General features: G+C 43.3%; 1 protein-coding gene across 5 annotated transcripts in view; it reads left to right on the top strand.

Annotated features, from left to right (window-relative positions):
• Positions 1–27,621, top strand: part of LOC112807663 (aldehyde oxidase) — a 78,938-nt gene that overhangs the window by 35,157 nt on the left and 16,160 nt on the right. For all 5 annotated transcript variants that reach the window (XR_012374672.1, XM_073880292.1, XM_073880287.1 and 2 more), the window contains 10 exons: positions 1,069–1,238; positions 1,892–2,018; positions 4,820–4,942; positions 8,311–8,407; positions 14,569–14,693; positions 16,350–16,483; positions 17,649–17,736; positions 21,785–21,871; positions 22,697–22,888; positions 24,587–24,814. Coding sequence is in view for 4 of the 5 variants with exons in the window: in XM_073880292.1 (XP_073736393.1) it covers positions 1,069–1,238; positions 1,892–2,018; positions 4,820–4,942; positions 8,311–8,407; positions 14,569–14,693; positions 16,350–16,483; positions 17,649–17,736; positions 21,785–21,871; positions 22,697–22,888; positions 24,587–24,814 (1,371 nt within the window). In the remaining variant the exon portion in view is untranslated. The remainder of the gene's footprint in view (positions 1–1,068; positions 1,239–1,891; positions 2,019–4,819; positions 4,943–8,310; positions 8,408–14,568; positions 14,694–16,349; positions 16,484–17,648; positions 17,737–21,784; positions 21,872–22,696; positions 22,889–24,586; positions 24,815–27,621) is intronic.

Genomic DNA, 27,621 nt, shown 5'->3' with positions numbered 1-27,621 from the left:
CATGTTTCCAAATTACATGTGCCACTCTCCTTTGCCCTCATGATGCTCTAGGCCTGCCCGCTGCCTGGACAGCCTCTGGTCTCTCAAGCCAAAGATTTATTTTTTGAGTCCTTCAAGTAGGTCGGCAGTGAACCAGGACCACGCTTCTTGAGTCCCATGAGCAGCGGAGGGCATCGGGGAAGTATTTCAGTTATCTTCATCCTGGAATTTCCGCCACCAAACTCTCATCACCAGCCCCCTTGGCAGCCATAGCCTTCATGCTGGGCTCCAGGCTTGGTCTCTGTCCTATCCCTTAACCCCTCTTTCTTCATATGTCCAGGTCTTCTCCCAATAACCAGCCAACTAGGAAAGCTAACAACTCTCTCATATTTGAAATACTGGGGAAGACATCATGTTTCTTAATGTCCGCTTTGGTTAATGAAACATATTTAAGGTATTTAAAGAACCAGTAGCAAGACATTTTATTCCATGGGTCTCTAAGAAAGAGTAACATTAGTAAATCATTCCTCAAAATGCAGGTCCGTCTGTCTTCATTCTTTATCAGATTGTCTAAGTTACGAGTTTTACCAATTATTTCTTAACTTCCTCACTTGGAATAGAGCATGACAGCATGCCCTCAATATTTTATAAAACACAGTCATGATATCATCATGCTCTTCTGAAAAACGTTATATATGCCATTGCTTAGATACAATGGTAAAATAATTTTGATAATAAAATTGAAAGAAATATGGGAGCATTAACAAGAGGATATAATTCTACATTTTTAGGAAGAAATATTTATATTCATTTACTTACATAAATGGAATTTGCATTAGAGATATTTGTGTTCTATATTTAGAAAAAGGAGGAAAAAAGTAAGAACAATATCATGACTATACATCCCAGTCTGCCTACTCTATTACTGAAATAGGCTTATTGTCCTGGTGTTATTATTAACAGTGACTATTTTCAGTTTCAAAAGTGTTCTGGCTTGGATGTAAATTGCATAGCTACCCTCTTATGGGAGATGTGCATAATATTATAAAAATGATTATAAAAATGATATGTTGGTTACTGATTAAACAGAGTCCAGACTCAAAGCAGCTTCCTCAAGATCCAATTGGCCATCCTATCATGCATCTGTCTGGTATTAAACATGCCACGGGTGAAGCCATCTACTGTGACGACATGCCTACAGTGGACCGGGAACTTTTCTTGTCTTTTGTAACAAGTTCAAGAGCTCATGCTAAGATTGTGTAAGTGATGAAGTTCCTAATTAGATATTAATTATTGCCTTTTCGTCCAACTCACATAAGTGATAAGTAATGGTACAAAGAGGATAGGCTATTTGTTGGCAATATCCATTGCAGATTGGAAGGGAAATTAGATCAAAATGTAGGATTTACTACAATTTGTCCCTCCAGATACAGTTGGCCCTTGAACAACACGGGTTTGAACTGTGCAGGTCTGCTTGTGTGTGGGTTTTTTTTTTTTTTAATGCTAGTACTATGAAAACATTTTCTTTTTTCCAGATTATTGTAAAAAAAATACAGTATATAAGACATATAACATGTAAAATATGTGTTCATTCACTGTTGATGTTATTAATAAGGCTTCTGGTCAATAGTAGGCTATTAGTAGTTAAGTTTTGGAGGAATAAAGATTGTACGCAGATTTTCAACTGTGTAGGGGATCAGTATCCCTAACCCCTGCATTGCTCAAAGTCAGCTTCATTCAAGTTCAAGTAATAGCTTCATTGTCCCAGGAATTTGTTACCATGGTCTGGCAAGAACTATTAGAGCTGGGTGTATCTTACCACTCGAATATCTTATTCTCCAATTAAGCATGTTCTCCATGGTCTTCAGGCTGGGGGCTTCTCTGAGGACCTGCTCTGTGTGTTCTCATCTAGGTCTATTGATTTGTCAGAAGCTCTCAGCCTACCTGGCGTGGTGGACATTGTGACTGAGGAACATCTTCGTGGCGTAAACTCCTTCTGCATTTTAACCAAACAGGAGGAACTTCTGAGGACAGAGGAGGTACGGCATTTTTGCTTTCTGTTTCAAAAATAATTTCCTCAGTTAATGGCATTGCCTGTTTTCTTAAAGATGGCTTCAAGTTTGGCACATCATAAAGGATTCCAATAATTCTTTGAAACACCATATTCTAATGGTGAATGAACTCAAATATATTCATTTTCCACATAAGAAAAGAAGTTGACGAGCTCTATAAAAGATGCTTGGTGTTTTCCTATTTTCTAGTAGTAATCTTACTACTAGAGAGGAAGGGGCAGAGGGAGAGAGAAAAGAGAGGAATCTTAAGCAGACTCCACACCCAGCACGGAGCTCAATGTGGGGCTCAATCTCATGACCCTGAGATCAGGACCTGAGCCGAAACCAAGAGTTGGAAGCTTAACTGACTGAGCCCCCCAGGCGCCCCTTTTCTTATCCTTTAATATGAGAATTCTGTCTCCCTTTCTGAACTTGGTCTGACTCATTCGTGTATACTGCCGTGTATTCAAGAGGCGTTTTTAAGTGAGCATCTAATGTGGCTGGCCACCATAGCTGAATAAGACCCAGGTGGTCCTTACCCTTACAGAGCTTAAAGTCCAGAGGAGGTGAAGCGGACCTTTAATGCACTTCAACTTTGTATTAAGCTTACTTATTTATTCCTTTGTCTTATGTATCTCCCCTACCTAATAAAAGTCCTTGAGTGAGACCCTATGTTTGATTCATTTGCATAGTCCTCACACTGCTTCCCATGTAGCAGGGTAGAGGAACAGTGATAGCACTGTGGCCATTTAAAAGTTGCAGATGATTCAAAATGATTTGGCTATTGTGACTTAAGTTTTCAGAAAATGCAACAAGGGCAGTGTTCAGCAGGTTTTCTGCCTAACTCAGGCTTCTCAGTTCAGTGTTGACACCAAAGAGCTTCCTCCTGTAACAGAGTCCCTACTTCTGGCTCTTGCTGGCTGATTTAGTTGATAAAAATGAAATCTTGATGACTGAGGCAGGGCTGTGTGGGGCTTGCGGAAGACAGTGAGAATTTGCCAAATGTTAATTAAACAAGCAAAACCTTTCTGAGCTGCACGATAGTACTTCCGCTGGGAGGTGTGCCGATGTTGATGATGAGCATCTCAGGGGCACATCTGTGTGCCAGGTCACTGGGGCAAACCCAGACATCGTGCAGAGTGGAGCGTGGAACCATCGTGAATGCCTTTGTTAGTTTAATTCCTTTTTGAAGTTAGGCCTTTAAAAAAATCTTTTCACTATAGGGTGGCTCAGTCATTAAGCATCTGCCTTCGGCTCAGGTCATGATCCCGGGGTCCTGGGATCGAGCCCCGCATCGGGCTCCTTGCTCAGCGGGAAGCCTGCTTCTCCCTCTCCCACTCCCCCTGCTTGTGTTCCCTCTCTCGCTGTCCCTCTGTCAAATAAATAAATCTTTTTAAAAAATCTTTCACTGTAGAACTTTTAAACATATATAAAAATAGAGAATAGTACGATGAATCCCCATAGACCCATCCCCCAGCTTCAACAATTGTCAACATTTCAGCTTTCCTCTTCACTTATCTCCCCACTGTCCCCACCCATCCACACCCAGCAAACATACTTTTGTGTGTGGGTGTGGGTGTGCGTGCCCGCACGTATGCTAGATTTAACTTTTTTACTACCACAGTTTTTTCTGATGACAAAACTATGTGCTCATCGTAGAAAAGATTTAATAGTTTAAAGTCAGTTTTAAAATGAGTGATTAAATTTGAATTGTGATCATGGTTTAAGGTGAGAGAGAACGGAGCAGTCATGGTGAATTCTTCCAGTCCTATTTTCCCTTTCTGGAGCCTTATTTTTTGTTCCCATCAATTTTCTGCCTGTGTGAACTCCTTAGGCCCCTGCGCCCCCTGCAGGTGAAACGATGAAGCGGATGCTCTCTGCTTGCTTATGTCTTGGCTAGTTACAGGCTCAGTGTCTTCAGGACGAGCCTGTGCGCCACCAAGGTTTGGGACAGAGATTTGCTCACTAACAGTGTTGTGTTTTCCTTTTCTCCCTCTGTCGTGTCTGATGAGATGGGCTATGACCTTCAGGTCCTCCCTTTCCAGAAGCTTCCTCCCAGGATGGCCCTGATCCTGGTGGCAGCCACAGGTCAAGCCAAGTGACTGGCTCTCCTCGGGCCCTGCCCCCACCCTCGGGCCCCAGTGCGTTGGCCTGGAGCCTGAGTCTGCTGTGTAACAGTCACTCCTGCCCCTCGTCAGCCACTTCTGCCAGGGAAGGCAGCACAAAGACCTGAGCTTCCCTGGAGCCTGGGTGTTGGTGCCCACCCACACAGGGCGAAAAGAAACCGCTCAAAGAGGCGGACCCCTCCAGATTGGTAGGGAGTGGTTTGGATAAGAAAGGGAGCTTCTGAGGCTTATCTTAGGCAGCCACAAGACTAGTAGATCTCTGCACCCATCTGCCAGTTTGTATGTGTGGGGGCCTTAACTGGGCCATCCAGATGGTCTGTACCACACCTTACTCTAAGGCTCCATCCTTGAAACAGTTCCTAGTGTGGAAACCGTACAGTCTTAAGGACAGGGAAGGAGTGAGGAGCCTCCATTTGCCTGCATCAAGCTCAAGGGTCAGCCAGGGATCACGTCTTGTCAGTGGCCTCCTCCAGCACTAGGGTCAGCAGGGCAGCTCTGACAAATGTGCTTTCTCACCAGGGCCTTTGTAACAGCTGCACTGCACATGTGAAGGGGTTCTGTACTGTATGTCTGGCTCTGTGCTAGCGGGGAGGAGGAAAAGGAATGAAAGGCGGGGGCCTGGCATCTGTGCTCCCTGAGCACAGAAGTCTGTCTGTGTTGTAGGTGTCCTGTGTGGGCCAGCTCATCTGCGCCGTGATCGCAGAGTCCGAGCTCCAGGCAAAGCGAGCGGCTCAGCGAGTGAAGGTTGTCTACCAAGATTTGCAGCCACTGATCCTGACAATCGAGGTAATGAGTGCAAGGGTGGGGTCAGAAGAGCACATTTCCCCAGTGGAGCCGTTAAAATGCTTTTCGCCTACAGTGACAGGAAAGAAAATCTGACTCCAAGTGATGTGCAATACTTAGGGGCTTTGTTGGCCCTGGACTGTATCAGTGTTGGCAAAGAACCTGGTTTTGTGCCTTTCCTCTCTGCTGCCCACAGTCCACGCCTTAGCCCCTGCAGTCACAAGATGGCAGCCAGGAGCTTCTTGTCCATGTCCAGGCAGGAGAGAGCAGCATTGTCCCAGCATTCCAGGCTCCAGTCCTGAGATCCAGCCTTATCAGGCCACTGAGGTCACACACCCATCTCTGAATGAATGATTAGCCAGAGGAATGGCGGACCTGTTGGTTATTGCCCGGGGCGGGGGGTGGGGGGTGTTAGATTTCTTTTGAAGTGTATGGGCCACAGTGGGGTAGGAGGGGATGGGGCCGTAAAAAGAAATCTGACCCCCGAAGGGGACTGGTGAGAGGAGTGCTGCATGGGCAGGCAGCAGTGTCCGGGGCCCTGAGTTCACCGGCACCCGGACTTTGTTGGGGGTGTGCAGGAATCAGCAAGATGCTCTGTGCAGCAAATACTAGAGACACTCTTTAGATTCTTCAGTGCATATCTTAAGTGAGTATGAGGAATAGAATCCTGTGATGCCTGTCGGTATTTTGACCACTTACACCAATTGGAGAATTGCATTTTCTATCCTGTTTTTTTAGAAAGAAGTTAGAGATTTATAGAGATTATAAGACTCATCTCCATGAAATGATAGGGTGTTCTTCTGCATCCATTTCATTGGTTCTTATAATTTACTAAATAATGAAAGCATGCACGTTGGGAAAGCAGCATGAATAGATTAGATTCAGCACAGACAGACTCCATGGACTCTGGGAATACATTACCTTCACAACAAAATGAATCAGCTGTTCTCTAGGTGACTAGCGTGCCCTCTGGCAGAGAATGAGAAACTGGCTTGGCTCAGACTAGTGTCTCCAGAAGAACTTGGCTTTGGTGTGTTTCCTATCATGCTGCTTTATTCCTAGAAACATAGCATTTGTTTTTGGATAGTGTTCTCAGTGTTTTAAAAGTAAAATAAAATCATGTCAAGAAGACAAACATACAGAAGTTAAGCTGGAGTCAAGGAGTGATAAAGCTTCCCCAATTTTCCTGGCCGGTTTCAGATTCCAATGTTCTCTTCCCTTTTTAGTCAGATGTTGCCTGCTGCATTTGCCTGCTTTATACACTCAGTCCCCAGCATTCTGTTTTAGAGGTACTTCTAACTAAGAAATAATTCCTTAATTACTTTTCATAAGAAAGTATTTACATGATACTTCATCAAAATTTTGTTTACAGTCCTTTGCCCAGTACTGGTGGCTAAGGGTCTTCTCTTCCCTGCCCCCACCTGCCAGCCAAATGAATTTCCAAACAAGTAAACAGGTGCCACCGTTCTCCTCGCCTGCCCTCACTCCACCTGGCAGATCCTCAGTTGTTTGCCAGAAAATGCCAGCCTCAAACACCAAACTTTGACATGTGGAGGAGAGCTACCTCACATTTTTCATCAGAGTTCAAGCTCTCCAAGGTCAGTCAACTGGATCAGAGTAGATTTAATCAAAATCTTTAGCAGGGAAATGTGCCCAGCTCTGTACACATTACAGTTTTTTTTAATCACTTTTTTGACCAAGAAATATTTGGGAAATTGTCTCAAAGTTACTCAAAAAGTAAGCAGCAAGTGAAGTGGAAAACGATTAAACTTTAAAAAATAGGATTTATAAATCTTAACTTCTGTTTTCAACCTGGAATATCTGAATCTTAGATTAATAAGAAAGGCATATAAGTTCATTCTAGAAGGAACTGTGTTATCAACCTAAATAGGATAAAAATAAATGTATCTCTGTCACTAGCACTGAGGTTTAACCAAGCTAATGCTTTCTAGAATGTTTAACAGTTTGAATGGGGAAACTCCATCAAAACTCTTGGCTCAAGGGATCAGGCTGATGACCATGGTGAGACAAATATGCTCCTGACCATAATCTCCCATCAGTCATCATGATCAACAGCATGACCATAGCTAACACTTACACAGAGTTCACTACCGGTAAAAGCAGGTTTTAGACATTAACTCACTAAACACTCACAACAGTCCTGTGAGGAAAAATTGTTACTGTCTTTATTCTGATGAGGAAAGAAGAAGACGGGTCAGACAGTCACACAGCTAGTCAGAAATAGAAGCAAACAACAAACCCTCCATCAGGGAACCTGGGTCCGCTGGTGGTAAAAACAAATGAACCCACTCTTGGAGTGGGGGAAATGGCAGGATCACAATACAACAGTCCTGTAAGGTATGCTGGTAGGTCTGAACATCTCCTTGTGGCCAGAGGGAACCAGAGTTAGGATAATTCCTAACTGCCAGTAGGCTGGACTTTCATGGATGGCCAGTAATCCACAGTAGGTAATGGTGGCAGGAGCTGGGGTGGCACACTTGCCAGGGGACACAGGGATTACAGCAAGATAAATTCCTTGAATAGCCAAGGAAACCAGCCTATATGATTGTAGCTACCTCCCTGATGACGTGTACCCACACGGTCTCCCTTCACTAGGCACCCAGAGGAAGCCAATAGGACCAGTGTGTAAGTGGATTTGACATACCCAGACTGGGCGTGTAATGGAATCTCACCTCCGGGGTGGAGTCCCAGCTGCCCTACTGCCCTGCTCAAACGCTGTGCGTGTCCTCCCAAATGAGGGGCGTGGGCTGGCTGGCAGGTCCACCATGATCCTTATCATTGGAATGTCTTCGGCTAGCACTCACTGAGCATTTATTATATGCCATGTAAGCTTTTTACATGTCTCATTTCATTTTATCCACACCACAATGCTCTTGGAGCTGTGTGCACAGCTGTATCTCCGTTTACGGATGAGGCTCAGCGAGAAGAAATAATAGGCCCCCAGTCAAACAGGTAGTAAATGGAGAGAATGAACATAATTCTGACTGGGTCCAGAGTCCAAGCTCTAAACCCCTGTGCTGTGTGGCCTTAGCTTCATACAGTGGGTTGTGGAATGAACAGTACAGTCTTCCTGGAAAAATACTAGTTCCATTCCAGGACTACCTTACATGCTGGGGTTTTTCCTGGGCATACTCTCTTTTGACTCGACAGGCACATTTGTATTGGCTCTGTGAGGAGTCTCTCTGAAGGCTGGTTCTTAGCTCTTCCCTGGGATTGTGCTGAATGGAAGAGCATGGGATTCCAGAGCAGGAGCAATGTTGGCCCGACTCAGATGATGCCCCACTGAGGGTGGCTATGGCCAGAGGGCTGCATCTCTAGCCTACAGAGCCTCACTTTTCTGTTCTGTCCAGGAAGCCATACAGCACAGCTCCTTCTTTGAACCAGAGAGGAAACTGGAATATGGAAATGTGGATGAAGCATTTAAAGTGGTTGATCACATTCTAGAAGGTAAAGCTATCTGAAAAAAGTGAGGAGGGGGAAGCAGCCCGGAAGGCTTATGAGCTTGTCTAGTTTAATGCTACCTTTGCCTTTCAGAAATCACCTAGAAATCAGCTGAGAACAGGCACTTCATTCACACATGCATTTCCCTCTGTGTCTGGGTGGGTGGGTGGGTGTGTGTGTGTGTGTGTGTGTGTGTGTGTGTGTGTGTGTGTGTGTCTGGGGTGTGTGTGTGTGTGTGTGTGTGTGTGTGTGTGTGTGTGTAGAGCACAGCAGAGAGGTGAAGTGGGAGGCCCAGCCCCCTATACTGTGCACTGACCACCTGCCCCATCATGGCCGCAGTTTTTATACGACGTTATCTCTTTTCCTGCCCATAACCACCCTGCAGATTGGGAAACTGAGGCTCAGAGTGCTTGCAGAGCTTGAACAGTCATACAACAGCTACTAAGTGATAAAGCTGGTCATCGAATTGATAGCTTTTCTTAGCATTTCCAAAGCCCATGTTTCTTTCTCTTCCATCCTTTCTCTGACTTCTCCCTCCCTTCCTTCCAGACTTCCTTCCATCATGTATATGTGTAATTAAAATGAAATTTCTCTCTTAGAAAATAGTTGATTTGAATTTTCCAATAAAATTTTTGTAACTTTTTATTTTGAGATAATTTAAATTTACAGAAAATTTGCAGAAACATTAAAGAAACTCCCAGTTACTCTTAATTCAGATTCCCCGATTATTAACACTTTACTACACTTGCTTAATCATTCTCTCTTTCTGTACACACACACACACATTTCTTCTGAGCCATTTGGGAGTAAGTTACATGTTGGTTTACCCCTGAATACTGGTATGTATTTCCTTAGAGCAAGAACATTATCTTACTTAAAGAGTTATCAAAATCAGAACGTTCACATCGACACAATACAATTACTTAATCAACAGACCTTATTCAGGTTTTGCCACTCGTCTCAGTCATGTCCTTTAGAGCAGAAAAAAAATGTACCATGGGTCTTAACACATACTTTCCCCACTCTGCTCTGCTCTCGTCCATGCTAGAGAGCCATCCTTAACGCCCGCCATGCAAGGTCTACTTTACCCAAGCCACCCAAGTGTTGCTGGGTGGGCATGGGCTTTCTGTCCCACATCTCAGGGCAGAGACTATCTCGTTTGGCATTGTCTGTCTTTAAGTGAATTTCCAGGGTGTTGGCGTCTAGTGCGCGTTTGAAGCTACCATCACCCTAAGTTTTCTCTCCAACCCTGATCCCAAGCTCAGAAGAGTCCTAAGGCATACCATCCCCGAGCGTACAGCCAGAGGTCTGTCAGGTATAACAGCCCAGCCACTTGAGGTCAAAGCCCATCATGTTTCTTAACTCCACAGCTGTGTTAAACCAGAACATGGTCACAGGCTGCCTGGATGACGTCACCTGGAAGCTGTAGAAAAGACACCTTGCGCCATCGCCCTTCCAGTATTCTCTTGGCATGCCGTCTTATCAGCGTGTGACTTGGCAGGGCCCGTCCCCCTGCTTTAAAATTATTATGAATAAAATAATCCTGATCTCAGAGATCCATTGTGAAGATTCTAAGAGATAACATAAGTGTGCTTGGCATAGAGCTTGGCCCGTAGTAGGGAGACCTATAACTGTGAGCAGTAATTACTCCTAGGCTGAGATGTTTCTGTTGTTCTCTAGGCAGGATTTTACAGTCTACTACTGAGCTAACCCCTGGCAGGTGCTTGTTTAGCACACCCAGTGTTTCCCGGCGCCTCCCAGTGGGAGCCATTTATAAGACCTGCCTGGGGATTCCTGGAGCTGCCTCCTTTCTGGAATTCTGGAATTGGGGGACCCAGGGTAGCACAGGAATGTGCTTTTGATGAGTTTTCACAGGGCTCCAGGTGGTTCTTAGGACTAGTGAAATGGGGCAAACACTCGAAGGATGGGGCTGTTTTCCGGGAGACAAGGAGGGAGCATTTTTAGTATAAGAGATGATGGTGTGAGCATCTTGGAAATATCCATTTTTAAGGGGGTTCCTCCACTTGGACCATAGTATGTTCTTGCCATGTGTGTTTTTGTGTGAGTTCAATTGTTTTTCTTTCCCTTGACATCTTCTTTAATCATTTAATTCAGTTAAGGAATTTATTCAGTCTCTCTCTTACTTGAATTTTAATTTGTATCCTGCCCCTTACCCTACTGATAAATACGAAAGTGATACAGGATGCTTTAAAAGGGACATTTATACCACTTTTAAGTTTTCATCTTCTTGACTCACTAGTGTGAGGTATTTTTTTTTTTCTTACAATGCAGTTGTCATTTGAGTTAAGAATTTTTGGCCACTTATTTCAGCGGGAGGTAACTGGAGGTGATAGTTATAACAGCACTTTGCCCCTCAGGAATATAGCTGCTTTAAGAAAAACAAATATTTAAAAGATAAACTATGTGGAGCACTAACGACATCAAGTCTAAGACTGTGTTCTTGAAGGGAGTGAGATTATTGTTTGTTTTTATTCTCTGTGAAAATATATTTGGTCCCTTCCTAGCCCTGATGTCAAAGCACTGGGAGGGCATTAAAAGCCCCCATTCACAAATAAGCCAGCCGAGGCTGGGAGGCGTGTGATTGAGCAGGAATCAGACTGATCTAATTTTCCAACACTGAGGTGAACGTCTCTCTCTACGTGATGCCACTTCTCATTTCTCTCCTTAAAAATTCCGTTAGCCAGAACGGGCTTCACACTGGAGAGCACAGAAGGCAATCTGTGCAGCAGGATTTGCAAGAGATCTAGGAGCCCTGAAACCAAGATTATCTTCCCACATCCTGTCCCACTGGGCTTAATACAGATAGACTCCTGCATACCCTAATGGTTTTTCAGTCTTGAAGGGCTTCTTATTAAAATGGAAATGTGCCCGGAGGAATCGCTCCTAAACCCATAGTGGAATAACATTTTATCTCGGGGATTAGCTGATCAAATTAGTTGAGAGCAATACCCTGAGAGGAAGAGAGGGAGGGCCCTGTTGGGGGGAGGGCTGCAGGACGGACGGGGCAACGTAACAGGGTTCTAAAACTTGGCCTGCTTTCCAGGTGTGAGCAGAGAGAGCTCTAATAGGTTGTAGCTTTTCATGTTTTAAGTGAAGTAGGTATTTAACAAAATAAATTCTGAGTGGATCGGTGGGAACACTGATATGGTAAACCATGAATTTGAGCCCACTGACAAGTGGATTTTCCAATGTGCAGTCTTTGATAAAACCCTACATTAAAATTGAGATTTGAGGGGCCCTGGGGTGGCTCAGTCAGTTAAGCATCTGCCTTCAGCTCCGGTCATGATCCCAGAGTCCAGGGATTGAGCCCCACATCAGGCTCCCTGCTCTGCAGGGAGTCTGCTTCTCTCTCTCTGTCTCTCTCTCTCTCTCTGCCCCTTAGCCCACTCGTGCTCTCTCTCTCTCTCACTCTCTCAAATAAATAAAATCTTTAAAAACATAAAATTGAGATTTGAGTTTTGACGTTTTAATTTTTATATTTTATAAATGAAACATAATCTCATTTTTCTATATTTTTTTCTTTATTCAGATTTTGGATAAGATAGGAAATCCAGACTCCAATACAAAAGATTTCTTTGGGAATCTCCCTTAAACCATCTGAAAATCACTGTTATTGGATACATTCTTAATTTGTTAAAGTTCTGCCTTTCACCTAACATAATGGCTGGTCATAATTGTATTCTGTTTTTTTTCTCTGTTTAATTTTTTCCCCCTATCTTCTAATGACTTAGTTGAACATTTTTCAGCACTCCATTTTGATCTATCTGTAGTATTTTCAAGTCTATCTCTTTGTCTAGTTTTTCTGCTGGTAGTTCTAGGTGTATTTTACATATATATAATATATAATGTATGTATTACAATATATCTGGTAGCAACATTTTATCAGTTTGCACATAGAAATCTTGCCTTTCTTCACATCCTTTTACTCTCTCATTTGTAATAGTCTTAAAAAATTTCCTCTTTATACTCTTGAGTACTACATGAAACAATGTTGTAATTTTGCTTTCAATGCAATTTGTAAAATTCAAGAGGAGAAGGAAAGTCTGTGGTGTTTACCTGTATTTGTAGTCTTTCCATTGTTCTCTCTCCTTCCTGAGGTTCCAAGATTCCTTTAAAAAAAATCATTTCTTGTCTGTTTCAAAAACTGTCTTTAGCCATTATTTTAGGATAGGTCTGTTTAAGACAAATTCTTAGTTTCTTTCATCTAAAAGTGTCTTGATTTCTTTTTCATTCTTGAAGAATATTTTTGCTGGATATAGATTTCTGAGTTTATAGGTCATTTAACAGTTGAAGAAAGATGTTGTACCTTTCCTCTAGTCTCCATGGTTTCTGATGAGAACTCTGCCTTGTGAAGAATCTTCCCCCCCTGTAGGTGAGGTAGTGTTTTCCTCTGTCTGCTTCCAAGATATTTTCTTATTTTTACTTTTCAGAAGTTTGACTCTGGGGCACCTGGGTGGCTCAGTTGGTTAAGCAACTGCCTTCGGCTCAGGTCATGATCCTGGAGTCCCAGGATCGAGTCCGGCATCGGGCTCCCTGCTCGGCAGGGAGTCTGCTTCTCTCTCTGGCCCTCCCCCCTCTCATGTGCTCTCTCTCTCTCTCTCATTCTTTCTTTCTCTCAAATAAATAAATAAAATCTTTAAAAAAAAAGTTTGACTCTGATGTGGCTTGGCATGGATTTCTATGGATTTATCATATTTTCAAATATTCACTCAGGTTCTCGAATCTGTCGGTTTATGTCTTTTGCCAAGTTTAAGAAATTTTCGGCCGTTATTCCTTCAAGTATTTGATGTCAGTGACTCAGATGTTCAGTCTTTTTATAGTCACACAGGTCCTAAAGTTCTCATTGTCTTTTCAGTCTCTTTTTTTCTGATGTTCAGGTTAGGCAATTTCTGTTGTTCTGTGTTCTAGATTACTATTTATTTCCTCTGTTGTCTCTATTCTGTTGTTGAGCTTTTTCCATTGAGCCTCTTAAATTTTGGTTGTTGTATTTCTTAGTTCTAAAATTTCCATTTGGCTCTTTTTGTATCTTCTGTTTCTTTGCTGAAATTTTCTATTCTTCCATTTGTTTTAAGTGTTTATGTAAATGCTCACTGAAGTATTTTTATGATGGCCGCTTTAAAAACCCTTGCTAGAGAATTCCAGCATCTGTGTCATCTTGGTGTTGACATCTGTTGATTGTCTTTTCTCATTCAAGTTGAGTGGTATAATGAGTGATTTTCAATTGTATCCTGGTCATTTGACTATTCTGTTTTAAGACTCTGGATCTTATTTAAATCTTCTATTTTACCAGAACTCGTCTGACCCCATGTTGGTGGGGAAAAGGGGTTTCTTCCTTCTTATTGCTAGGTGAAGGGTGGAAGTCCAAGTTCCTCGTGTGGTTTCCAGTGATACCACCACAACGCAAGGTTTAGGGCATCTCATTATAGCCTGACAAGGGTGGAAGTCTAGATTTTTCCATCCAACTTTTGCAGATAGGGATGGGGCCACAGTTTTTTCACTGGAGTAGAGTGGTTATTTTATAAAAGTTTTCTTGCTAAGCTTCCCATCTCTTGGTCCTTTGGCTGGAGAAAGTAGGCTTTTCTTGGGGCCTTTCTTTCTGTCTTTTCCTATTGATATTTTGGGATTGCTGGCTTCTCTGGTACCAAGTCTGGGATATATGAAGCAAACAGCAACAACAAAGAACATAACTCACTAAACTTACCATGTGTGTTTCCTTGGATCCCAAACTTCCTAGCTGGTCTGCCTTCTCTCTACCTTTCAGAGTCGTCTTATATTTCTTTTGCATATAAATAAATAAAGTTGTGTGCTGTATTTAGTAGAAGGAAACAAGAGAAGTGCATTACTCCATCTCATCTTGGACCAGAAATCTCCTTGGCATAGTGTTTTGACTGACTGTAGAATGTCACACACCTTTTCCTAGAACTTTGTGACCTACCATATTGGGAGACCTGACAGATACCCATACAGAACTCTGCTTCAAATCTGCAGATATAATGAAAGCTAAGTGTTTGTGGCCCTTAACTGTGTAGCTTGCTGACCTAGCAATAGCACTGTTGGTGGAATTTCTCCATAATGGGATAAGAGCTGGTGAATTCTACCTGTTCTATCTGAAAGCCTCCTTGACTCTGTGTACTTTCCTATAACAGGTGAAATACATATGGGAGGTCAAGAACATTTTTATATGGAAACCCAAAGCATGCTTGTTGTTCCCAAAGGAGAGGATCAAGAAATCGATGTCTATGTTTCTACACAGTTTCCCAAATATGTACAGGTAACATGGGGCCTTTGCAGAGGAGAGGTGGCTAAATGGTTTCTGCTGGCAAAATATACCAAGAGCAATTAGAGACAAAAATGTCACTGCAGGAACTGAAGGAATTTGGAGTACTAACAGCCCTATCCATTTGGGTATTAATAGCTATACAATTTCAAAGCTTTTAAGAGAATGTTATGAAAGTAGGCACCTTTTGTTTGTGGATATATAACTTCAGAACCAGTTATGGAGTCCGCAGATCTCTTTTGCTGTACTCTTGGCATTGTTAAGAATATGAAATGAAAAAGAGGAAAGCGTGCCCTCCAAAGATTATAAGTACCTAACTCTCATGAAGCAGTTAGGAAATGGTATTGGACAGAATGGAACTCAATGCTTAATCAGCTAAGTCAGAATTTACACAGATGGAAGAATTAAGAGAAAGGAGGGTTTGCTGAGGGCTAGAATCACCCAGAAAGTCCATGAAGATGAAGTCTTCAGTTTGGATTTGTAGGGAGAATGAGGTTTGTCTAGATGGTGAGAAGAGAGGCCATTTCTAGGCAATTCCACACCAAGATCAAATGCCACTCATTCATCATTCATTCATTCACTCATTCCTTCTGTAAACATATAGGCCTCTGTGCTGTATGCCAGGCAGCATGCATGTGAGAAAGGAGGACGAGCACTGCCCAAGCTGGCATCAGGGATGCATTTAGGAATGGCTAGTTGAAACAGGGTGAAAGCAAGGGGAACAAAACAAAGGGGTTGATTCAGTAGGTCATACAAGCCGATGTTATTACCAGAGAAGGTAGAAATGTGGGAATGTGTGGACTGAGGCCTTTTAGAAGCTGGAACATTAAGAAGGGTCAGGTGAGTCCCATTCCAGTCCTGTCTGCTCCTCACTCCCTATGTGATTTGGGGCCCATTGCTTCATCCCCCTGGGGCTCCACATCCAGAAACATGACTTGTTAAGATTTAATGACCTCCAAACATTAGGATGGCAAGGAAGAGCAAGACCTGCATCCAGGGAGGACCCATAGGCCAACTCAGCAATAATCCAGATGGGAGGTGAGAAATGTCTCCAGTGGAGACAGCAGAATGTGGGAAAAAGATCCAGTCTGAGACACGTGTGCAAGGCCTCAAAATCTCACTGCTTCAGGAAACGTATCCCAAGGGATTAGTATGTAAAGGATACTTTGGTTATGGTTCATAGGGGAATTTTTCAAAAATTTATTAGCACAGGGACGCCTGGGTGGCTCAGTCGGTTAATGCATCCAACTCTTGATTTTGGATCAGGTCATGATCTCAGGGTTGTGGAATTGAGTCTTACATTGGGTTCCGTGCTGGCTGTGGAGCCTGCTTAAGATTCTCTCTCTCCCTCTGCTCCTCCCACCCCCACACCCCTCTCATGTGCTCTCTCAAAAAAAAATTATTAGCACAAAAATATCCCATTGATACTGAAAGGACTACTTAATGATAGTTCTTACAATGTCATAATAGCTAAATGCCACTGAGATCAGTTGTGGATGTATGCTTAGGTTATTGGCAACTGTCCTGTTATTTAGTATAACTACACAGTTTCTGTATTGTATACAACATTTTGGAATCCAAATGTGTAAAGGCTTCCCCACTCCCTTGCTGCAGATGGATCAGATTAATGGGAACTATTATCATTCGCAGGACATAGTTGCTTCGACCCTGAAGCTCCCCGCTAACAAGGTCATGTGTCATGTAAAGCGAATTGGTGGGGCTTTCGGGGGGAAGGCTTTCAAAACCGGCATCCTGGCAGCCATCACCGCATTTGCCGCCAACAAGTAAGTGGAGAAAATCTGCTAAGTAGACTAAAAATAAAATGAAGTCATGCTGTGCATTCTCAGTATTGGGGTTCAGGAGAAAGAATTTGGGTTAAGATTATTTAAAATCACCTATCGTATACAAATACACAAAGCTGCCATTTTATTACAACTTTTTAATCTTATATTGTCATACCAGATACTAAGAACCAAAGTGAGACTCAATTACTGAAAAGAATGAAAGCCACAGTAAAAATACCTAAAGAGTGGACAGGAACAAGTCCCAAATAGATAGTGGTTACTTGTCCTTAGCACCTGTATGTGTATATAAGTCAGTTCAATGGTTTGAAAAAAGTTCAGTCTTTTATAAATATATATAACACACACATATATAAAATCCTTTATGTGTATTTATATATAATATATATATTTATATATAATAACATATATGCTATATAATATAGATAGTAAATATATCTATATTTTAAATGTGTTCATACATAAAATCCTTTATGTGTATTTATATATAATATATATTTATATATAATAACATATGCTATATAATATAGATATTAAATATATCTATATTTATAAATGTGTTCATACATATATTTTCTTGATTTAAATGGAGATTTTTGCTTTTGTGATGCTTACCTTTATTTACATTGCCATTTCCCTTTAAGGATCTCAAAACATTACCATAGGAAATTGTCTTTGGAGCAGACACATTGTAGGCTTTAATTTCTTTGCTGAATAATATAAGTCAGTTCCGGTATTCCATGAAGCAAAATGACCTTCATTCAAGATCTGTCCTTTCAGGGAGCACTTGGTAATCAGAAACCACCTGAGTTCCTCCATTTGTAACCAGTCCATAATGTGGCCTTGGGACCACTTCCCTATAGCAGAGGTTGTTATCACAATGGGAAATACTCCCAAAGCAATACCCTAGAGCCCCTGACACCCAAGACTCTCCCTTGCATAAGTAGCGAATGCCAGGCATTGTACCCTGACCCAAGGGGAGGGGAGGCCACCGTGCTTGCCTGAGATCAGGACAGCCCCAGGGCAGTAGTTCTGTTGTCCTGTAATGTATGTGGATTGGATACTGTATACCAAAGAGCTACTATCTGGGAATCCCCAGATCTACTATCTTTGGTATACAGTTTACCACTCTTTTTTTCTGCTTTAGACATGGTCGTGCAGTCCGCTGCGTTCTGGAGCGAGGAGAAGACATGTTAATCACTGGAGGCCGCCACCCTTACCTTGGAAAGTACAAAGTGAGTAGAAGAAGAGTGGGGATGGAAAGGATTTATGTTATCAAGATAACATTGCATGGTTGCAGAGGGCAGCGTTGGGCTGCCTCTCCTGGGGACTAACAATGAGCAAATCACCAAACCCTGCTTCTGTTTAACTTTCTATTCCTTGTGTTCACTGATTATCGGCTGGTTCACATCTGCTTTACTCAAAGATGTCAGTTTGTGAAAAAGTCCTAAACTGGATTTGGCTGGTACAGAGTGAATGACTGGAAAACATGTGAGTATATATACATCTATGAAAGTAGATCTGATAACCAGACTACTTCCACATTTTCTAAAAATAGAATAATTCCCAATAGTGTTCTGTGAAATTGCAATTATTTGCCAACGGTTTCCTCATTTTTCAATAAATGTTATTTCTATAAAACTCTGTCCCAGAAATTCCTAGAAAAATTTCCACAGCAGAAAATAATTATTCTTTTGCTTTATAAGAAATAAATTAACTTGTCAGAATGGATTAATTGCCAAAATAAACAACTAAAAACTCTCAGGGGCTTAAACCTGTATTGTGTTATTTCTTGCTCAAGTAACAGCTCAGTATAATCAGCAGGGGTTGTGGAGAAGGGGAGAGGAGAGGACTGTGCTCCAAAAAATTATTCAGAGACTTAAACTTTTTCCATCCAGTAGTGCCATCATCATCCCCTTAGACTGCATCATGTGGTATGGAAGTCACAAGGCTCATATGGCTATTCACGTGTAAATTTAAATTAACTAAATTGAATAAAACAAAATTCAGTTCCACAGTTGTGTTAGCTGTATTTCAAGTGCTCAGTAACTACATGTGGCCAGTGGCTGCCATATTGGACATGTAGATATAGAACATTGCTATCATCTCGGAAAGTTCTATTGCAGAGCACACCTTAGGGACTCTTGAGTCCTTTACTGAGTCTTCTGCAGAGGACAGAACACAAGGGAAGAGCGAGAACATGGAGTGTTGTGTGTGGGATGTTTTAGGCACCAGGTGTGTTAAATGTGGGCCTTGCTTCTGTTCACATGTGTTGAGCCAGGACTTTGTCACCTAACTACGAGGGTGGCTGGGCAACGTAGTCTTCTGTGTGCCCAGGATGAAAGATAACAACATGTGTTGAACACAGCATCATCTTCCCCACAACTGGTGTACCTGCATACATATTTTTAGGAGATAATGGATGTATTTATTTCAACTCACGTTCACTCTGAGCTATGTTTTGAATTTGGTTTAGTTTAACAAAGATTTATCAGAGTGAACTTTGTTCTGACAGAGATTACATTTTAGGGAATGAGGGGAAATAAAACTTACACATATGAAGTCATCATGAAAACATAATGTCAGGTTAAAAGATGAGATGCATGTGGTAAACCTATGAGGAGAGAGGAATATGAGTTGCAGTATGTTCATGAGACATCCTAGAGAAGGTGAAACATGGCCTTCAAGAACAGATGCGCAGAAAGAAGACATATGGGTGGTGGGAATAGGAAGAGCAAAAACACAGAGGAGGGATCAACATGGTATGTTTGATGGGGGTGGGGGCATAAGGAGAGAGGGTGAATTAGAATACACAGTAATTACTGAGGGGTGGTGGAAAATAAGGTTGGTTAGGTTAAGTGATGCCAGACTGAGAGATGCCTAGAGTTTCAGGATGGATAGATCCTTGATCAGTCAAGTCATAACCAAACACAGGTGCATTGGGGAAGGTAATATGATGGCATTGGGCAGGATGGCCCAGGGAGGAGAGAGGGCGGAGGCAGGCGGACCATCAGGCAGCAGCTGAAGCATTCAGACGTGAAGTATTTTGGGTCTGAGCTGTGACAGTAAGATGTAGAAGAAATGAGTCCAAGAGCCATGGTAGTATAAAATAAAATAGGAGTTGGTGTCAAACTTGGCAAAGAACAGGGGAGAATAAAACCAGAAACATGACTTGGAGGTTTCTAGGAGAAAGCACCAAGTTGGAAGGAGGAACCGGTCTGGAAGAACAATGATGGATCTTGTTCCTTCACCAGTATGGTTCCTTGTACTTCACCAATATGGAAACTTATTAAAAGGACTTGTTACAATTACAGAAGCCTTAAGCATAGTGGTGATTATAATTATGAGAAAATGATGTTTTCTGATGTAGCGTAAAGACAGGAGATGATATTAATAACACTTATAATAGTAATATTAATAATTTATATTTAGAACACTTGCTGTGTTTCAGTCACTCACCTGTAATTTTCTATGCATTATTTTATTTATTGCCATTTCGCAGATAGGTTATAGAGCTTGCCTAAGATCACAGAACTAGTTAAGTGGCAGAGCCAGAACTCAAACTTCTGGAATTCATAGGCCGTGTCCTTGACTACGACTTTGGTTTGAATTTGGTTCCATTCAACAAAAATCACAAAGTGAACTCTAATAAGTTCAGAGATACTGAAGCAGAGTGCAGATGGAAAGCACGGATATTGGATACATATGAATCACAGAGAAGATATTTATGTAAAAGACCTCGAGCAGCGCCAAATGCTGCTGAGAGTTTTCAGCAAATTGGGCCCTCTGAGAAAAATGTGCTGAGTCCGTTCGAAGCAGGCCACCAGATTCGGAGATTAGAAGATGAGGTGGCCTCGGGGGAGAAAGTTCAGGTAGAAACGTGGAGCCAGAATTCAAGGACTTGTGACAAGAAAGGGAGGTTACGAACTATGCGGTTGATTTGCTTTCGGAGGAAAGAAAAGGGCTGGTAGAACAGTAGTGATGAATTTTCCAGGAGGGATTTTTGTTTGTTTTGCTTTTATATCTTTCTCTACACTTACTTTCTCCTTTTTTTTTTTTTTATTATTTTCAGTTGTGGCAGAATACATACAACATAACATTTACTGTCTTAGCCGCATTTAAGTGTAGTTTGGTGGCGTTAAGCACGTTCACATTGTTGTGCAACCATCATCACCATCCATCTCTGGGATTCTTCTCATCTTGTAAAACTGAAACTTGGCACCCAGTAAGCAATATGTCCCCATTTCTTCCACCCCAGCAGCCCCTCAGAAGCCACCATTCTTCTTGCTAGGAATCAGACTACACTAGGTGCCTGATATAAATGGAATCAAACAGTATTTATCCTTTTGTGACTGGCTTATTCCACTTAACATAAGGTCCTCAGAGTTCATCCATGTTATAGCAGGTGTCAGAATTTCCTTCCTTTTTAAGGCTGAATACTATTCCATTGTAGGTAACACATTTTTTCGATCCTTCATCCATTGATGGACATATGGGTTGCTTCTACCCCTTGGCTATTGGGAATAATGCTGCTGGGAACATAGCTGTACCAGTAGCTCTTCGGGACCCTGCTTTTAGTGCTTTCAGATAAATACTCAAAAGTGGGATTGCTGGATTATATTATATTGCTATTTTTAATTTTTTGAGGAACGACCTTACTGTTTTCCACAGTAGCTCCACCATTTCACATTTCTACCAACAGTGCGCAGGCAGTCCAATTTTTCCACGTGCTCACCTACACTTACTATTTTCTGTTACTGTCTGGTTGCTTTTTTATAGTAGCCATTCTAATGGATGTGAGGTGGTATCTTGTGATTTTGATTGGCATTTCCCTAATGACTGGTGATGTTGAGCATCTTTTCATGTGCTGATTGGACATTTGAACACTGTCTTTGGAGAAATGTCTATTCAAATCCTTCATCCACGTTTTTAGTCAGGTTGGGTTTTTTGTTGTTGTCAAGTTGTAGGAGTTCATATACATACTGGATATTAACCCCTTATTAGATATATGATTTGAAAAATTTTCTCCCGTTCTCTGGTTTGCCTTTTCACTCTGTTGATTATGTCCTTTGATATATGGAAGTTTTAAATTTTGCTGTAGTCCAATTTATCTATTTATGTTGTTGTTGCCTTTGCTTTTGGTGTCATATCCAAGAAATCATCGCCAAATCCAATGTCATGAAGCTTTTTATCCATGTGAGGAGGATTTCCAAAGTGACAAAGTAAAACGTAGAGAGACATCATCCCCAGCACCAGCATTAAAGATCAGTTCTCTTTTCCTAGGCTGGGTTCATGAACGATGGCAGAATCTTGGCCCTGGATATGGAGCATTATGGCAATGGAGGCGCCTCCCTGGATGAGTCATTACTTGTAAGTGCTTTAAGAAGCAAGTTCACATTCTGGAAAGTATTACATAAAATGATATAATTCAGAAGCTGTTCAATAGTTAAATAATATTTTAATAAATAAATAAAGACCCACATTGCAGGGATAGCCATGTGTTACTTACTGGTGCCCCCAGAGTGAGCCCAGAGATACTGGCTAAGTCTGTGTCTGTATGTTATCTCCATGTTTCCCGTACTTAGAGCTTTTTTCCCAAATGCAAGCATTAGACCTCAACCATGGCTCTATTGATATTCTGACCTGGATCATTCTTTGTTGTGGGGCTGTCCTGTGCATGGTAGGATGTCAGGCAGCATTCTTGGGCTGTATGACTAGATGTCAGTGGCACAGTACCTTCTGGTCTCCGACAACCAAAAGTGTCTCTGGACATTACCAGGGAAGACAGAGGACAAAATCACCCCTGGTTGAGAACCAGTGCGTTAGACCAAATACCAAAACATTTTTTTTCATGCTCTGTAGGATATTTTATTCATTACATTCTGTAGACCCAGTGTTTAGAGCCTATGAATGCCTCACAGTCTTTGGCAGATGTCTGAAACCTGGGAAAAAAATACATTAGCCCTAAAATATGAAAATAAAAAATGATGATTTCAAAAGAAAAATTATTCAAATCCTTAAAAATTTTTTTATAACAAAAATTCTTTTAATTTAAGACATGGGTCTATTCTAGCATGTTTGATGTGATGTAGAGAGGGTTGGTCATTTCCTGCCTGGTTTTGGTCCTAAGTCTCAGGAGGGCAAAAGAGGTATGGAAGGATGAGAATCTGATCACACCAACTCTGGATTTCCCAGGTGTTGGAAATGGGACTTCTGAAAATGGAAAATGCTTACAAGTTTCCCAACCTACGCTGCCGAGCGTGGATGTGCAGAACCAACCTTCCATCCAACACAGCTTTGCGTGGCTTTGGCTTTCCTCAGGCGGGGCTCATCACTGAGTCTTGTATCACCGAAGTGGCAGCCCAGTGTGGTTTGGCCCCTGAGAAGGTACGGCTAAACTAGTCTCTCACACACAAAACATCAGGCTCCAGAGCAGGGAGGACCATTGGGGGTCATTCAGGTTGAGGAGTTTGGATCCAGAGGGGCTAAATGATGTGCCCGAGGTAACCCAGCTAACTAGTTAAGACAGAGCTTGGACTCCAAAGTTCAGTGACCCTACTCAGGCTCTTTCCCAAAAATCCTGGAGACAGAGGATATTGAAGAGGGAGCTTTGGATTCCAGCTCATTCAGTGAGAAGTCTCCATCGGCCAGGGATATAATTGCTGCCACCGAGTCTGTCAAGCCCTTCTTTTTTCTGCTTCCTGAACGTCTCAGGCAGCTGTCAGAATGTTTCAGTCATTTCAGTTACTAAAATAGTTTCCTTTCTGTTCCTTAAGTCTCGGTCCCAGTTTCATTCATTAACAAGCTCTGTGCCCCCCACCCCACCCCCATGCCTCTTGCACTCAGAATCCTGGAGCTGAGTTAGGGTGGGGAGACACGGCGTGCGTCCCCCACCCCCCTCTCCCGGCTCTGTGCCTTCTGCTTTGCTGTTGGGGCAGAGAGGGAGAGGAGGACCAGAGGAAACAGCCTCTGCCCAGCAAGCTCTCGGCCCCTCCTTGCTGAGATGTGGCCACTTTTCAAGTATGTTCCTGTGGGCTCCATTTGTGCTAGCTCTCTCACAAATGGACAGCCTCTGTGAGGGTGGGTTGCATTGCCAGCCGCCCTGAGCTGGCACCTCTGGCAGGTTTCCTCATGCCTCTGCCCCATGCTGCAGTGAACCTTGGAAAGCCCCAGTCCCCACTTCATCTGCCTTCTTCTTTCCATTCGATGTTAGAATCGGTGGCCCTAGGCGGGAGCCATTTCCTTTATGTTTCTTGAACTCCTGGGGGTCCCTGCTCTTCCCTTCTGGTCGTCTCAGCACAGCCTCCTTCCCAGATATGCTGGTGCCTTTGGTAGCATAGGGAGAACTAGATAATGACCTCCTTCCACCCCTGGGGAAGTTGGAGCAGAAAACAGCCACCCTTAAAAAAACACTGCCTTCCCTGGGGCACCTGATGGCTCAGCGGGTTAAGCATCTGACTCTTGGTTTCAGTTCAGGTCATGATCTCAGGGTTGAGCGATCGAGCCCCAAGTCAGGCTTCGTACTCAGCACAGAGTGCTTGAGATGCTCTCTCTCCCTCCCTCTGCCCATCCTGCTTGTGCTCGCTTGCTCGCTCACTGTCTCTTTCTCTCTCTCATAAATCTTAAAAAAAGAATCTTCATTTGTTCTTCATCCTAGTTATCTGTTTAAACATAACCGATAACTAGGATGAGCAGTCTTGTCTTGCCACAGCTGAACAATCCAAATTGTGTAGATCATGTAGCCTGGAAGTTAAATTCAGGATTACCTTTCAACAGATGTTCACAAATGCAACTAGAATTAGAGGAGTCTACAGTGTACCAGGACTATACTGAGTTATATAAGAAATATAATGAAAGGATGCCTCCCTTTGAACTTATACCAGAGCAGCATAGAAAGCCTGTTAAGTGCTAACATATTAGATAGAGGCTTCAGGTAGAGAAGGTTTCAGGAAGGGCTTCAACAAGGAGTAAGTGGAACTCAGTTTGGGCCTGATGGGATGAGCAGAACTTGACTAGGAGGACAGTGGATGGACGACACTACATCTGTTGCCTTGCCTCCCGTTTTGATCTCCTTTTCTTTTATAGGTCCGAATGATAAACATGTACAAGGAAATTGATCAGACACCCTACAAACAAGAGATTAATGCCAAGAACCTGATTCAGTGTTGGAAAGAATGTATGGCCATGTCTTCCTACTCCCTGAGGAAAGAGGTTGTGGAAAAATTCAACTCAGAGAATTATTGGAAGAAAAAAGGGTTGGCCATGGTACCCCTGAAGTTTCCTGTTGGCCTTGGCTCAGTTGCTATGGGTCAGGTCAGTTCTCCAAACAGACCAATCAGAAGGTGTTGGGGAGACTTTCTGTGAAGGTGAATTAGCCATAGGCTTGCAATGCCTGTTTGTAAGCCTTCCCCAGAGCTGTCCTCCATCAAGCTAGCTTTCTCCAGAGGAGATAAGAGCTCCTTTGCAGGAATCCCCAGGGTTAGTGACAAGCATTCTTGCTGGGAAATCGGGAGACGTGGTATCTGCTTTTGGTCCTGGCATTAAGCAACTGAGTCAACTTGCTGTGGGCCCAGATCACTCAAGTTTGAAGTAAGATGGTGGGATGGATGACTGCCAGCGCTCCTCTTGCAGCCCCTCTGTGCTGCAGTGTCACTGGACCACGAAATAGAAATGGGAAGCTGCACGGCATTTGGCTTCTGGAGGGTGGGATAAACTAAACCCAGAAGAGTAACTTAAATAATTTTTTAAAACAGAATTTTAGAAATTTGCTCACTTCTTAGCTGTTAAAAATGTGAAGAAATTTGTTCTTGTAGTTTCTTCAGTTGATTATTCCCTGCTTGTTTTTGTTTGCCACATCCCACTTGCTGCATGCATCTGCCCCCTCGTTCTTGACTGAGACGTACCCGAACAGCTGGTGGTCTGTGGGACCCTTGTAATCTGCGTTCCTACACGTACGTCTGCGTATGCGCACATGTATGTACAGAAGGCGGCGGAGCCCTCAAAACTGTGGCCACTCCCCTCTGCAGAATTCACACCTTTCCCTGAGCTGTGAAGAAGGAATGGCAGGTGCTTTGAGTGATGACAGATGAGGGGTAAATGGGGGCGGAGCTGTGGGGAGTGCTAGTAAGTGCGCTGTGTGCAGAGGGAGGGGAGGGGGAGGCCAAAACAAATGGGCAGGAAGCGTCTTCCTCCATCCCTGTGCTGGCCCGTCCACCTGACCATCCTGGCTCGGCTTTGGCATGATCCTGAGAATATTCCACGCTCGGTTAGACCAGTGGCGGCTCCGAGGAACATCGTAACAATACCAGTCGTGGTCTCTTGTGCAGCCCTCCCATTCCTCGCCTGTTTGTGACAGCAGAAACGACACAGAGATGTTTAGTCCTCTGCACACGATTTACCCCTACGAGGGAGACGGTCAGGAGGCTGTGCGCGAGGAATAAAGATTGTTCAGAAGGAGGGGAGAGGACAAAACCACCATTAGGAGAGTGTTAGCAGTGAATCTTGGTTTGGGGGTTAGACTGATTAGCGAGCAGCTGACGAAGACATGAGTCTGCTCAATCTGTCCCTGAGCAGACCAGCCAGGACCCCTGGGTAAAAGAGTCCCTGTCGTTTACAGACCTACTGGCAACCCCAGGGCGTAACTGTGGTAGATGCGGTAGGGTGTCTCTATTTAACTGTTGCCCTTACCCAACATCTGGTCTCCACAGTAGACCAGACCTGGCCCATTTCCCGTATCAGAAATTTCTCAAAAATTTTTTGTCTAAGAAATAATGATAATTACTGAGCACCCCTTTTAGATTTTGTCTCATTCAACCCCTAGGACAACCTATAAGATTTGTAGCGTCATTTAGTGGTGAGGAAACCGAGGCTTCAAGAGCTAAAATAACTTGCCTAAAGCCCCACATCTAGAGCGTGGGGGTGGGGGGGCGGCTATCTGGAGATTTGTGTCTGAGAGGATCCAGGAGCAGTGTTTTCTCAGCTCCATCAAGCTGCCTCTCCGTGGCACCATTTGGAGGGAACTGAGGTGGGATTCAGCTCAGCTGGGAGGAAACCAGACCACAGCCAGCAGTACGACTTCATTCTCAGACCACCAGCCTACCCATCTTCCCCAGAGACCAGTGGCCATGCTGGAAACACTGGTGTGGGGCCGGATCGAGGAGTCCGATCGGTCAAGCTGCTCCCTGGAAGCCGTGTGCCAAAAGGTGATCCCGAAGCAAACCAAACAGAGGAGGGAAAGAACTAGGAAGGATATTAGAAGGCCCAAGGCTGGGGGATTCGTAATGCCCCACTTCACCTTCGTTGGGTAGGTATGATTCTGTTTTATAGAAGGAGAACCTGAAGCCCATAGGTATTCATTCTCTGGCCCAAGGACATCCAGCTCTTAAGCCACAGAACATGAGGAGTGGACTTTGAGATGGTCTGGTCACATGTCTTCATCATCCCGTGCCATCTCCCTGAGCAGGGGCAGCCCTTGTGCCTTCGACAGCTGTGGGGCTCACGCATACCTCCCCTCCGATGTATTTAAGGACTAGCGTCGGGACATGGAAGAGCAGACAAGACCTAATTAAACTCTGCATCCCCAGTACCTTAGCATGGCGCCCGACACAGGGTGGAAACTCAAATGCTCCAGTGCCTGAGACATTTTGGGAATCTGTGGAACACAAGCAAACTGCTCACCAACCCCGGCAGCCCCTGCTGGATGATTTAGATTTCACAGACTAGGTTCCCGATTTGTGTCGGAGAACCATCTGTTCTCATGCTCCAGTCGTGCTGATTTCACAGATGAAGCTTTGCAGAATTTTGCTTTGTGGCAGTAACAATGGACCCTCCGGTGGTGCCACTTAACTGAACCAAATTTGATATTTTCAGTGCCCCGAGGGGATGGCAGCAGCACAGGGAACAAATTCCTCAGCAGTCCCACGCGGGCCGAGCCCCGTGGCCAGCAGGGTCACGCCATGGAGGAACTGCACAAGCCACTGTGATTGTGGCTCTGGTGCATGTGGCAGCTACAAATTCCCACAAGCAACTTCTGAATTGCTTGCAGAGCCAAGGAGGCCAATACAGACTTTAAAAGTTCAGAAACAGATCAAATCTTTATGCTGTTGTAAACTCGTTTATCA

The sequence above is a fragment of the Callorhinus ursinus genome, unplaced genomic scaffold (assembly GCF_003265705.2).
Source record: "Callorhinus ursinus isolate GAN/ISIS: 27379988/994484 unplaced genomic scaffold, GSC_fseal_2.0 scaffold2, whole genome shotgun sequence".
Lineage (NCBI taxonomy): Eukaryota > Metazoa > Chordata > Mammalia > Carnivora > Otariidae > Callorhinus > Callorhinus ursinus.
This window is presented reverse-complemented; position numbering and strand designations above follow the sequence as displayed.